Source organism: Mus caroli, chromosome 12 (genome assembly GCF_900094665.2).
Source record: "Mus caroli chromosome 12, CAROLI_EIJ_v1.1, whole genome shotgun sequence".
NCBI lineage: Eukaryota > Metazoa > Chordata > Mammalia > Rodentia > Muridae > Mus > Mus caroli.
The window spans coordinates 68,814,096-68,827,608 of NC_034581.1; the positions used below are offsets into that span (position 1 = coordinate 68,814,096).

A 13,513-nucleotide genomic window follows, 5' to 3' on the forward strand; every position below is an offset into this window, starting at 1 on the left:
CGGATTTCTGAGTTCGAGGCCAGCTTGGTCTACAAAGTGAGTGCCAGGACAGCCAGGGCTACACAGAGAAACCCTGTCTCGAAAAAAAAAAAAAAAAAAAAAAAGAAGCTGCAGTACAACACCAGAACTTTTTTTGTGTGTGCATTTCTCTCTATGGAGCCCAGACAAATGCAGCTCAACTACAAAATGTAAGTGGACCAATACATGAGTATTGTTAGCAAAAAAAAAAAAAAAAAATCCTTCATCACGTGTCCTTTCATGTGCTTGCTTTAGCAGAACACCCTCTCTTCTGTGTCTGCTTTAGTGAAACGTTCCTTCTCAAGTCGGCCTCAGCCTCTCACCTGCGTCTACTTCAGGAAACCACTCCTTTGAGTGTTTGTCCCAGCACAGTGCCTTCCAATGGACTTTCCAAAGAACCCTTAAGTTTCCCCTTCAGTTTTTAATGTTAGAACATTTAGATTTTTTGTTGTTGTTGCCTGGCATTCTTTATGATCATTTTCTCCTTGGACTGACTGTCTCTGACATCCACTTCTGAGTTAGCCTGAGATTAGTTCCACTGACTGATTAACAACCTTCACATGCATAGGTTTCTTGTTTCTCGGTCAGTCTGGTCACTTCTGGCTGTGCACCGGGCACTGCAGGTAGAATGTGAAGTGACTGGAATCCTTCATCTTCTTTGAGGGCAGCACTGCTCTTTTCCAGTTCAAATCACAGCTGCCTCCTTTGTCTTCTGAAGTGTTGGTTTTGTGTCTTCTTACACAGGCTGTTTCATTCTGACCCTTGGTCTCACTTCTAGGACTGATGCTCCAGAGTTTGATGACAAGACTGACATATTTGTCAACTCCTCTAACTTGCCTTGATTTTAACTCCTACCTCAGTTTTCCTTAAAGTGGGCGGCATCTATACATCTTTCACCTTATCTGGCCTCCAGTTTTAGGTTGCGTAGATCATCCTCCATCAGAAATAGTTCAGGTTATAGTTAAAGGTTAAGCTAAGTTCTGATGTAGATATTGGGGTTCCTTTTCCATGGCTCTCTCCATTTGGGGGTTCTACCTGCTTTTTTTTCCAACTGCTCTGATTGTCTAGAACTCTGTCCTCTAATAGCTCAAGTCAGTAAGGCCTCTGTCTGAGTCCTTAGTACCCTGAACCTCCCAAATTCATGGGCACTCAGCAAAAACAAAACAAAACAAAACAACCCCCCCACCAAACACTGTAGTTGTGTGCTTCACACAGCAAATCTGCCTTCTTCCAAGCAAACAAAAAAACCAAATCCCATCCAGGTTTAATTCAGTTGCTCTATATTTGCAATTACTTTGTTTAAATTTCTTTTTCCCATGGACTTACCTTTTATTTGTAGGAGTCACTCTGATATTGTCAAAACTGAAATCATATTATTATATCTTACTGCTTTTGTGTGTGCATGTGTGTGTGCATGTGTGTGTGTGTAGTGCTTTCTGTGTTACTAATTTTAGTGAAAGGTCTTTTTATTTCTCTTCTTCCTATGTAAGTATTATAAGTGCCATTTCTTTGTTTCTTATATGAAGTGCAGTTGTCAGAACACCTCATGGAAGGTCTGGGCTACAAGGCAGGTACACAGAGGATGATCAGACACTGGCCCTCCTTCTTTTGTTGCAGCTAACAAGTTGTTTAACCCTCTAAGGTAATTTCATGCTGGTAGGTTTTCTGCTCTGCAGAATCAAAGGAGTGAATTTGGTATTAGTGCTTTTCGAAGTTCTTAAAATTCTTAGACTTTCACATGGAGAAAGACATAGAAAGGACAAACCATATAAAAACTAAATAACCCTGTGTGCTAAGGACACGAAGCCTTCAGCGCATCCACTGAAAATCTCACGGATGCACTAGACTAGATGGTTTATAAGCCCTTTCCTGGCATGAGTCCAGGGCTCTTAGAAAGGTTCCCTTTGGCCATAGGATGTGAAATCAGTTGTTGTCACATCTGACCTCATTCCTGCAAAATCTTAACTAACTTCTTGTCCTCATTTTTGTCACTGTGGGATTATAGTTGCTGTGGATATTTGAGAAATTGTCTATTCAAAGGGTTCCCACAGTTGTAGTTACAGGTGGCACCAGGTACTGCTCTGCACAGCCCACACCCACCTGTCTCTCCTCTCAGTTGATAAGATGTGAGCAATACTTGCCCCCACCTAATAGCTCTCGTGTGGGTGGAAGGAATTAATAAGCTGGGAGTGGAGCTGCAGTGATCTTTTACAATTTTTTTTCTCCATCTGAAAAATAGAGCAGAAAAGCTCAAGAAACCCTTTCTTTGCATTGCCAGTTGGTAGTTCCTCCCCCTCCCCCAAATTTTCTTTTCCCTGAAAGAAGCAACAAAATGAGCAGGTGTTGGGCACTGCCCACTTCCAGACAGTGTTGCTAATTCCCACAGAGCATTCCACCTCCAGGCTTACAGAAAGGATGGCAAAGTAAGGTGAGAGACAGCCCACATGATCAGCTCCATCTCCGACGATCCTAGCCCTCGTTTCTTCTCTTTTCCACTGACAAGTCTGATGATGAGCTTTCAAATGGAACCCTGAAGGAGAACAGGCATGTTGGTTCCTTTGTGTGTAAGCATAACTCTGTGTCAGTGGGCTTACACACCAGACAATGGCATGACAGCGACTAGAATCATAATTAACATTTGAGCATGCACTGTGCCGAGCACAGGCTGAGTGTGAGTGCCTGGTTTATCTCATTTAGTTCTCTCAACAACGTTTAGAAGTAAGGCATGCCAGTATGCGGACGCTGAAGTTCCTGATGGGAAGACCACACACTTGTCGATGGAAGATCTCAGGGTCAAATTCTTGCAGCTTCCTTCACTTTTTTCCTGAGTGGTCTAGCCTTGGCTGGTGCTGCATCCAGCAATTTATGTAGTACTGAACACTTTCTTTCTTGTCTCTCCCACCTGGAAGGTGAAAGCAGAATTTCCTTTGTTTTTCCACACACAAACCACACGATTAAAATTAGAGTGAGGGGTATTTTTGTATCTATTGCAATAGGGACCTAGCACTGATGGGCCCTTGTCAGGAAGACTTGCTAAGTCTGTCAAGTCAGGAACTCCTGCAGTATGAGAAGTCCTCAGTGATAGCCAGGTAGTATCTAAATAAAGGGGTAAAGCTAGGTGGACATGCATCCGTAGGATGGCAAAAGACTCTGACTCTCTCTCTCTCTCTCTCTCTCTCTCTCTCTCTCTCTCTCTCTGTGTGTGTGTGTGTGTGTGTGTGTGTAAGGTGTTTACATGCTGCTACTAAAAATTCCTTCCCAAGGGCTGATCTAAACTTGTACATATATCTCTTACTGTGGTCCCAAAGACAAACCAAGGCACAATTGCAACAATGATCACTCTGGGAGCCCATGAGTTTATTTGGCTTCCTTGCAGAGTATAGGTAGGGGGTTGCTTACAGAAGTGTGGGTTCTTCCCTCCAACTCCCTGGAAGGCTGCTTTGAGAACTCCTTACCCAGTGAGGATAAGGGGTTTCATACAGCTATATAGACTGAGTCCCCTCCCCTAGTTCTTTCTAAACTAGATACATTAGCCACTCCATTAGGCCATGTGTATGAACCCTCCCTGACACCCCTTGCAGTTAAGGCCAAATTTCATACACCTTGTTGGGAAGGGTATCTGGATATTCAGGCAAGGATCCTGAGACTCTGCTCCCCCTTTCTATGAGGGAAGGTCAAGATTTGACAAACCCTACTATCAGGATCTTTTGTGAGTGAGCCCACCTAAACTTCTGAAGATGGTGGTAGTCTAGCTTAGAGGATAGTCCTCTGTGACAGCTATCAAAGATCTATCGTCTATCTATCTATCTATCTATCTATCTATCTATCTATCTATCTTCTATTTATCTGTATTCTGATTGAACAAAACAAACAGAACTTCAGTCTGAAGATGAATATGTATCAAGGTACTGTATCTACACCCAAGGTAACTATGAAATATTTTTTTCTGTCATATTGACAAGCTAATTGCTAAAGGAGTTAAAATTTTAGTAGAAACCTATCTCTGTACTATTTTCAGACATTTATCTTGAAAGGAATTTGAACTTGATATTCACATGGTACCCCATGAAATGCTGCCTTTTGTTTGAAACAAGTGTCATAATTTAGCAGAGACTGACTTTGTAGAGCTTAGGTGACATGGAACCCAGATCAGTTACTTAGTTGTCGATATAGTTCCACGTCAAGACAGGCAACTGGACCTTTCAAGCAAAGAAGAGCCAAAATTTGAATCTTGGGAGAAAATCACTAGGAAGAGAGAGTTGTGTAGCCACACAGTTCATTGCAAACACTGGAGAACTGGAATTGGTTCTGGCTTGGGCTGACCATGGGCAAAGATTTTCCCTCTTTAATCAGGGGACTAGATGCTCATAAGAGTCAAAGTACTGTGATCGCATTTTCTCAGTAAAGGAGAACAGTTTGCACAGGATTTAAGAAATACGACTTTTCTTTAAGGAAGTGTTCTGAGCAAGACAGCCTTTGGAGCAGAACACTCTGGGCTTATATCTTGAGTCTGTATTTAACACCATTAGTGACTGACACTAAGCCTTAGGTCTTCGTTCCTCAAATGGGCATGTTAGCAATCCTGACTTCACTGGGTCCTTGTGCAGAGCAAACAAGTGAACATTTGCCAAGTTCTAGAGGAATGCCTGGATCCCTGTCGTGGTCAAACTTCTATTACTGTGACGAGATGAGAATGTGTGGCTTGCTTACATTAGAACATTAGTTCATTATTGTAATGGAAGGAAACATGACGCCATGCAGGCAGACATGATGCTGGAGAGGTAACCTAGAGTTCTACATCTCAGCAGGCAGGAGAGAGAGAGAGAGAGAGAGAGAGAGAGAGAGAGAGACAGACAGACAGACAGACAGACAGACAGACAGACAGACAGACACTGGGCTTGGCTGAAGCATCTGAAACCTCAAAGCCCACCCATAGTGACACACTTCCTCCAACAAGGCCACACCTACTCCAGGAAAGTCACACTTCCTAACAGTGCCACTCCTTGCGGTGACCAAACATTCAAATCTATGAGCCTCTGAGGGCCATTCTGACTCAAACCACCACAATCCTGCTGGAGGCTCAGTATTGGATTATCTCTGTCACTTGGATAGCATCACTGTCAATGCCCAGTGGCACTCAGGAGAGAGTTCAGGTATCCATTTTAGACAGAGAATGCTCCGAGATCCTTGGGAAGGGAGACTCAGAATAGCAGCTGCTGTTATATTTAAATCGGATGCAAAGTGATAGGCAGTTATCCTACATCCTGCCCACGCTCCTGTGGACCAGCAGCCCTTCTCACCATACTGCTCCTTCATCTAGCAAAGAGGATACGGCCTTTTGGCAGACTGAAGGCAAAGCTCCCTTTCTCTTCACCCAAAGAGTAGTCTAGACGTGGCTCTGTTTCCTGATGTGATGGCATTTGATGATATGCAAAACGTTTAGGAATATAGGTTCTATGTTCAAGTTCCAACTTTATTACTTTTCTTTGTTTTCTTGTATAATTTATTGTTTTTTGTCATTGTACAATGGGAAAAATAATACTCTGTCATAACTAAATGTGATATACAAAGTTCCGAGAAGAGTGGATGTTGAGGATATAGCAGATATTATAGTTACCATATGATTAGCATAATAAGTAAGGAGGAACCTTTCTATGTGACTCATTGGAGAAAATTGCCTGTATTTTAATTATAATTAATAATTTTCTAGGTATAGAAATATTCTACATTGACACATACATCTGAAATGAATGACTTGTGGCCATTTAAACTTTAAAAACTGTCCTTAAGTGTACAAATGGAATCACAGAGTGATTGGGAAGAGTGCTGATGGCTGTCAGTGTCAGCCACCCCTCCCATTTGTTCCCTTGGCCACGTCCTGGGAGCTTAGCTGATTCTGCGCTCTAAAGTAGAGGAAATGCCACTGTATTCCTACTGACCTCTGGTTTTCTCCTTCATGTGCTGGTTCATCCTATACCAGAATACTAAGCCGAACACAGATAGGAACGAGGAAATTAATCATTGTCGGGGTTTTCTGGTGGGATGCTTCCTGTGCCGATTATTGAAATATTAATGAGATCTAGTTTCTTTGGACATTTATTTTCTACTACCATGGTGCTGCAAAGAACTAGTAACATTAAGGTGAAATAAGTAAATACTCTTGTTCATAGATTAGATACTCCATGGAGATCAGCCAAAAAAAAAAAAAATGGATTGAATATTGATGGCCATCAGTCAGCAGTGATGGACTTGGGGAACTTGCAAAAACTGAGGAAATAATGGAGACATTAAAAATGACCCCAAATAAAGGATAGAGGACCCAAGAGGTTAAGGGACTTAGCAGCTAACATGAGCAAGCATTATAAGGACCTCCCCCATACCCATTACTTAGCAACTCCAGCCTGCTTTGACTCAAATATGGATCTACCTTTATCTGTAGCTACCACGGCTGGACTTCTGACTGACTCACCCTTTTCCTTCTGCCACCCCCCTCCGCTTCCTATCCTCTTGTCTCTTCCACTCTATTCTCTCTCTCTTTTTCTTTTCCAAGGAAGGGTCCCAAGAAACAGACATTTCTCCACATTTCAGGAATGCCATTGATAAGGTAAAATACAAGAATGATTTTATAGAACATAAAAGGAGCCTGTCACCCAATTTAAGGGTAAAAGAAGTATGTTTTGAAAAGATACAATATCTGAATAGAAACCTCAAAGACATTTTAACTAGTCTAGATGGGAGGCTGGGTATGAGTAGTCAGTCATAGGGAACAGTGCACCAGAGTACATGTGTGTGCTCTGGCTTGTGATAACACCTGTTGTTCACAAAATGCTCAATATTTAATACACTCACCATGAAGCCAGCCTTGTTTTATGTAATAGGAAGACACTAGTTAACAAAGGATGAGATAGGTTTATTTTTATAGATGTTCTAGAGGAGAAGATGGGGTGTGGGTGAGAGCTAGTCAAGGGCAGATGATCAGGGAAGCTTCCAGAATGCAAGGACAGTCAGTCTGAGCCCCAAATGGGAAGGAGCCAGCATTATGAAAGTCTCTGAGAGGCAGAAAGAACATGAAAGACAAAGAACACCATATCATGAGCGATAGTTAGAGAGACTAAGAGACTACAAGTGTGCTGGTAGGAAAACGCTCAAGAAATTGAAATGAATTCACATGACTGTGAATTTCTGAAAGACCCTCCATACTATCTGCTCCAATGACTTACAAGCTCACCTTCCTACCAGCTGCAAACTATGTTGTCTTTCCTGTTCATTGGTCTTTGTGACCATAGTCATGTGGAGGCCTGAGGTTGATATCAGGTATCTTTCTTTATCACTCTCTGCCTTATTTACTTTTTAAAAGCAGGGCCTTTTACTGAGCTTGAAACTCACCAATTGGCTAAACTGAGAGACTAGCAAGCTTTAGGCACCTGTCTGTGTCCACCCCAGCATAGCACTGAGGTGATAAGTGCATGCTGGCAGGCTCAGCTTTTTTCATCAGTGCTGGGGATTCACACTTAGGTCTTCATGCAAGCATAGCAAACACATTAGCCATCAAGCAATTTCCCTAGCCCCAGTAAAATACATTCAAAACAGCGATTCCAAGAGTTATCTGGGTTGCCTTGAGAAACATTTAGAACATTTGTGATTCAAATGAGTAGACGTTTTTACACACAGTGATCACTCTTCAAAGCTAGGGAGTCTTTGGAAAATCCTAGCTGCAAATATCTCTCCTCTGAAGTAGGGCTTGACTCTGAGTGTTTTAATAAATTCAACAAGACAAAGTGTACCTTTCCCAGAGAACTGCACATTGGGCAAATGTGCCCATAACAACCCTGCTTTTCCAGTTACAGTTATATGCACCATCACCAATCAGCAGGGCTGTTGGCTAGCACTTTATCTCAAGATGGTCATTACACCAATGATGGGTATCCTACTGTTTTCTCCCGGGTGCTAGCCATCTATCTCTAATTACTCCATGTGCTATCCTTTTGGCCCAGATTTCTGTTTCAAGTGTGCTTTAGTTCCTTTCTATCCAGTTTGAACTTGTTCCATCACTCTAACTATCCATGCTCTCTTCTCTTTTTCCTGGTTTGTCTGTCTCTGTGTTGGACCACCGAGCTTCACGGGAGACTGATGACTCTTGTTTGCTTCCAGTTAACAGCTTTGGGGATGATGAAGAGCCATCCACATCTTCTGAGAGTGATGAAGATGTGACTAAGCAATTCAAGATCTCAGTGTCCCGATCCCAGAGTTTTCGTACAGGAGCATCTGAGAAGGGAAAGACAACAGAGTTGGAGCAGAAAACAAAATGCAAACGTTTGCTGTGTACCCACCAAGAAGACAGTGTTGAAGGGTCTGCTTGTGAAGGTATTCATTGCAGTGCATTGCATTGCAGGCAAGGGCAGGTCAATGGTAAGAATGCTGGTGAATAATTGAGATACTTATCTAAGAGTTCAGAGAAGGAAGAGAATAAACTACAGAACTGTGGAAAGTGTCCAGAAAGAATAGTTCAGGCTTTCTTAGTGCTTCCCTGGATCTTCATGCTCAGAGTCCCAAGAGAGAAAGAGAGAGAAAGGGAGAGGGACAGGGGAAGGGATCCTGAACCAGGGAAATGTTATTGGTAAAAGGCTAGAGAGAGCGTGCTTCATCCAACTTCATCTCTGATCACAGCAATCTAAGCTTTCCAGTCTTCCTTTTCTCTCATTGGGTGAATGACAGCCACTTCTCTTATTGGATGTATGACAGCCATCTCTCTCATTGGGTGCATGACAGCCACCTCTTTCATTGGATGCATGACAGCCACCTCTCTCATTGGATGTATGACAGCTACCTCTCTTATTGGGTGAATGGCAGCCACAGCAAAGGGGGAGTGGCATATCAGTACATCTTGCATGTTGTCATCTCGAGACAGAGGAAAAGGAGAACAGAGGAACTAAGAGATGATAAAAGAGAGATTGTGATTTGGTAATGGGAGCAGAACAAGTAGAAAAAGGACAAAGGCTCAACTAGCCAACAGGATCCTGTTTGCAGGGCAGGAAAAGCTCACTACTCGTCATGCAGTTAAATGTTTTGACACAAGCCAACACGACCTATTTTAACAAACCACAGCATCAATGGCTGCAGACCCTCTGCCTTCCCTCCCCCATTCTCTCCTGTTCCCTAGTGTTCTACTCTGCATTCCTTTCTCTCCACCAAGCAGGCAAATGTGGGCTAATGAAAGTTAATAGTAGTTGATTCCCTGGGAGTCACTTGTTTAATTCTAAAGCTAATGGTTCCATTTCCCAGAAGCCTCGGCGTCTGGGTTTTGATTTATAGAAATGGCCAAGGCTCTGAGAGAATGGAGACAGCCACTCTGACTTACCTTCCTGGAATCCATGATAACTTATCCTTGTCAGAACTAGTAATTTTGAAATTTTGACAGGTAGTGACAGAAAAGATGAAATTCCCTCTATTGGACAGGGGACAAAGTCTACCACATTGAGTGAATTACTGTAAATTCTGAGGAAAATCCAAAGGATTTTTATAGAAATAGCTGCAAGCTAAATTTGAGGTCATTAAAGCTGTGGGAAGATTCATGTTTGCATTGCTTATTTTTTCCTACCATTTCTTTTTTTAATTCATCATTATAGCACTGAAATTATTTAATGATAGAGAATAAATATTTCTTTATATTTTGTCTACTTTTCATTTAGCTAATTTATTTTACTTAGATTCAGCTTAATTGTAGGCATTCTTTCTGTTTAAAAAAAGCATTAAAATGTTGGACAGTGAAATTAAATGTTCAAAATCAACTTGAGGTCTTAATTTGAAATGAGCTTCACGTAGCTTATTATATCCCATGTTTCCCCTAAGTGAGGCCATGATGGATTCCTTATGAAGTCATCAGCAAAGTATTCCAAACCATGCTTTCCCCCTCCCCCCACCGCATGCTTCTAATTTAGTGTTGCTCTACATTGTTGTCAGTACATTCTTTTATTAAATAATTAATTTACTCTTTGAGAATTTCATACAGGTATACAGGTATTTTGATCAAATCCATCCCATCTCATCTGTTCCTACTACTCCCCTAGCTCCATCACCCATCCAAACCAACAGAATCCAGTCGATTCCATCAGTGACGCACACGTGACTGTGGTGATAAGACTACTCACTGAGGCATAGGCAATCTACCAGTGGCCACAACCTCAGTGTACAATGACTCTTCCATCCACAGGCTATATGCTCACATTGGAAGATTTGGAGCTAGGAGCCTAAGGAGAAGTACAATGTTTGTCATACTGGGTCTGGATTACTTCACTTGATGGTACCTTTCTAGTTCCATCCATTTGCCTGTAAAGTTCGTGATTTCACGTTTCCTGTCATGGAAAGCCTGAGTTCCAGGCAGAGTATAAGTCTATTGCAGAATTGTTGACTTGCTGGGTTGCTTTTTTGGTTTGTTTTAAGCAGTAACCTTAATGCTCAATAAGAATAGCTGCTCCTTGTAGGCATTCCTTGTTGGCATGTCCAACTGTTAGCAAGGAGGCTACCTGTGGCCAGGAGAGCTATGAATGTGGCCCAGATGCAAAATAATAAACTTATTTAAAACACTATGAGACTTAAAAATTCATAATGCTATTGTGGACTTTTTGAGTGTGAACTTTGTAGATGACAAAAGTGTTTAAAGGTTAGGTATCCCCACTAAGATGGTTTATAAAAAACAGATAACCTCTTCTTTATATCATTTAAAAAACAACTCATATCCCCAGTGTCTCTAGCCAGTTTTATATGGAATAGTGTACCAACCAGAGAAATAGGACCAGGAACACACACACAGACACACACACACACAAACACACACACACACACACACACACACACACTATGAAGTCATCGGCAATGTATTTGTGCGTGTGTGTACACGCACACTATATACATATATTTGTGGATTTCTAAAGACTTATTGCAAAGAATTAGCTGATTTGATCATGTTGGCAGACACAGAAATCCCCAGTTCTGATCTCCCTGGAGCAGACTGTGAGGATGTAACTCTCAGGTATGAGCTAGAACTTCCATGTGTAGATGCATTTTCTTCTCCTCCTGGGAAGCCTCAGTTCTCGCTAGCCTTTCAGCTAACTGTACAGGGTTATCTCCTATACTTGAAGTCAACTGATTGTGAACCCCAGCCACACCTGCAGAATAGCATCACATCAATTCCTATTAGAATTCAAATAATTGGCACCCATAATCTAGTTAAGATACTGTGCAGGTAGACCATTATGAATAGTAAGTAACAATTTTTTTAATGTGGACAGATATAGAGTGTTAAAGGAAGTAATTAGATAATAGAATTTTCCATTAAAGTGATCATAAACTAAACAAGTTAGATACTTTCTCTGACCATATAAATATACTTGATGAGATATAGTTATGGCTCTAAGAAGTCTGGATCTATTTCTCTGAAAATAGGCTATTACTTTTACGTATGTGTTTAAGGTGATGTGATTCTGTCATTTAAAGACAAGGGAACACTATTGTACAGAAAGGTGACCCATTTCAAATTCCTTCTTCTTGCTACTTGTAACCCAGATTTGATTTTTTCTAATTTATCCTTTGCTTGTCTGTCATGGAAAATGCATTGTTACATTAATATAGTTCTACTTTTTTCAGTTATGAATAATGCTTCAAGGCTTAATGTAGTTGTTGAAAGTCCCCACATTACTGATCTAGGTATTATCACCATAGGAGTTAAAGTCATGAGACAATTTTATGGGGATAATTTCTTGACAAAGTTAGATTTTATACTGAAGTCCTGCTGGGTGCTGCACACATTGATAGATGGCCCACTGTTTAATAGGACATCTCACTGTTCATGTATGTGAGGAATGGGTGTGCTAATTAGAGACTTAGAAGAAAATCCTGCTTTATTGTAGGTTTTTACATGAGAAGTTTCATGCATTCTGTGATTTTCTATAGCTTTTTTAAAAAGTGTGTTTGCTAAACATCTGAAAGTATGGATGTAACATTTTTTTGTGGTATCCTGTGAAAGTGTATCTAGGGAGTCTGAACAAAATATTTAAGAATAACACAACAGAAAGAAGAGTTTTTTTCAGTGACTGGTATGGCTTTGAAAAATAAAGCCAGAGTCCAAAGTTGTGCTAATATGGTCTACATGGATAGTATTTAAAAAATACACATAAGAATGTATATACATTATATATGTAGACATATATATATATATATATATATATATATATATATATATATATGAGAGAGACTGAGTATATATTTCATTCTCATGTGTATGGAGTGTGTGTGTGTATGTATGTGTGTGTCTGTGTGTGTGTGTCTGTGTGCATGTCATGTAGGTGCATGGTGCATGAACATATGTATGAACATGTGTGTGGAAATTTGGGCCTGATGTTCACAATCTTCCTTGATCATTCTCTTCTTTGGTCATTGAGGCAGAGTCTCTCAAACTCAGAGCTTTCTAATAAGGTTTATCCAGACAGCTTGTTTTAGGAATTCCTAGTCTTTGCCACCTGAACACAGAAATTCCAGATGGGTCATCATGCTCATCTCATACTGGTGTGGCTTCTGGGCATCCAAACTCCAGCATTCATGCTTGCATGGCAAGTACTTTAACTCCTGAACCATTTCCAAGACGTACATTATATATTTTAAGCTTGCGGCAAAGCATTGGTCCTATATATCCTGGTCACCAAGGCTCTGGTTTGCTTCCCACCCAGATGCTTCAACTATTTGCAAGTATGAGTCTGTTGGAAGGTTATTCAAGGATTTAGTGAAGAAGTAGCCATAGATTCAGACTATGTGTGCTTATGCTTTCTGGGAGCCTATGCTGTAGCTGAAGTTCCTAGACTCAGTGGAGGAACTGCTAGGGTGTATAAGAGCTGAACTGGGGAAGTCTCTTTGATGTCTCACTCACTCCTGTCTCTGCCTCTCCTTTTCTTTCATCCTAGGTTGGGGAATATTGAGAGGGACTGGAGGCTAAAGAGATAGAACATCTTAGCTGGGGTGGGCTGAAGTACTGGCTGGGACTGTTGCTTGGGAGGAACTCGCCAGATTTGCTTTGTCTGCTGACATTAAAGGGGATGAACAGGGTGAGTAGGGCTGGGGGACGGGGGGGGGGGATATGGGAAAGGAGAGGAGAAGAGAGGAAAGAAAAGGCAGTGGAGTGGAGGCAAACAGGGGGAATGCAAAAAAAAAAATAATGCTAAGGATTTTATATTGGCAGCAGACATTGGACCTAGATCCCTGTGCTTATAAAGCCAGTGTTTTACCAGCTCAGACATTCCCAGACCAGCTTTAATACATCTTAGTTCTTAACAATATGAATGCATATACAGATGGATATTTCAGTTAAAGGTTGAAACAAATGCATTAGAGCAGAGGTGGTTAACCTAGAGGTAGTTCTAAAAAGAAAACAGTTATATGGAGAGGCCCTGGTTGCTTTACTCTGTGCTCCCTAGTCTTCTGTGGTGACCAGATCACCCTCTGCTCA

General features: G+C 41.3%; 1 protein-coding gene across 7 annotated transcripts in view; it reads left to right on the forward strand.

The window, feature by feature from the left end:
* The window catches only part of Syt16 (synaptotagmin 16), a 255,141-nt gene that overhangs the window by 203,824 nt on the left and 37,804 nt on the right, over positions 1–13,513 (forward strand). For 4 of the 7 annotated variants that reach the window (XM_021179479.2, XM_029484284.1, XM_029484286.1 and 1 more), the window contains one exon: positions 8,170–8,427. In XM_021179479.2, coding sequence (XP_021035138.1) covers positions 8,170–8,427 — 258 coding nt within the window. The remainder of the gene's footprint in view (positions 1–8,169; positions 8,428–13,513) is intronic. The other 3 variants (XM_021179478.2, XM_029484288.1, XM_029484287.1) reach the window with 1 other exon arrangement.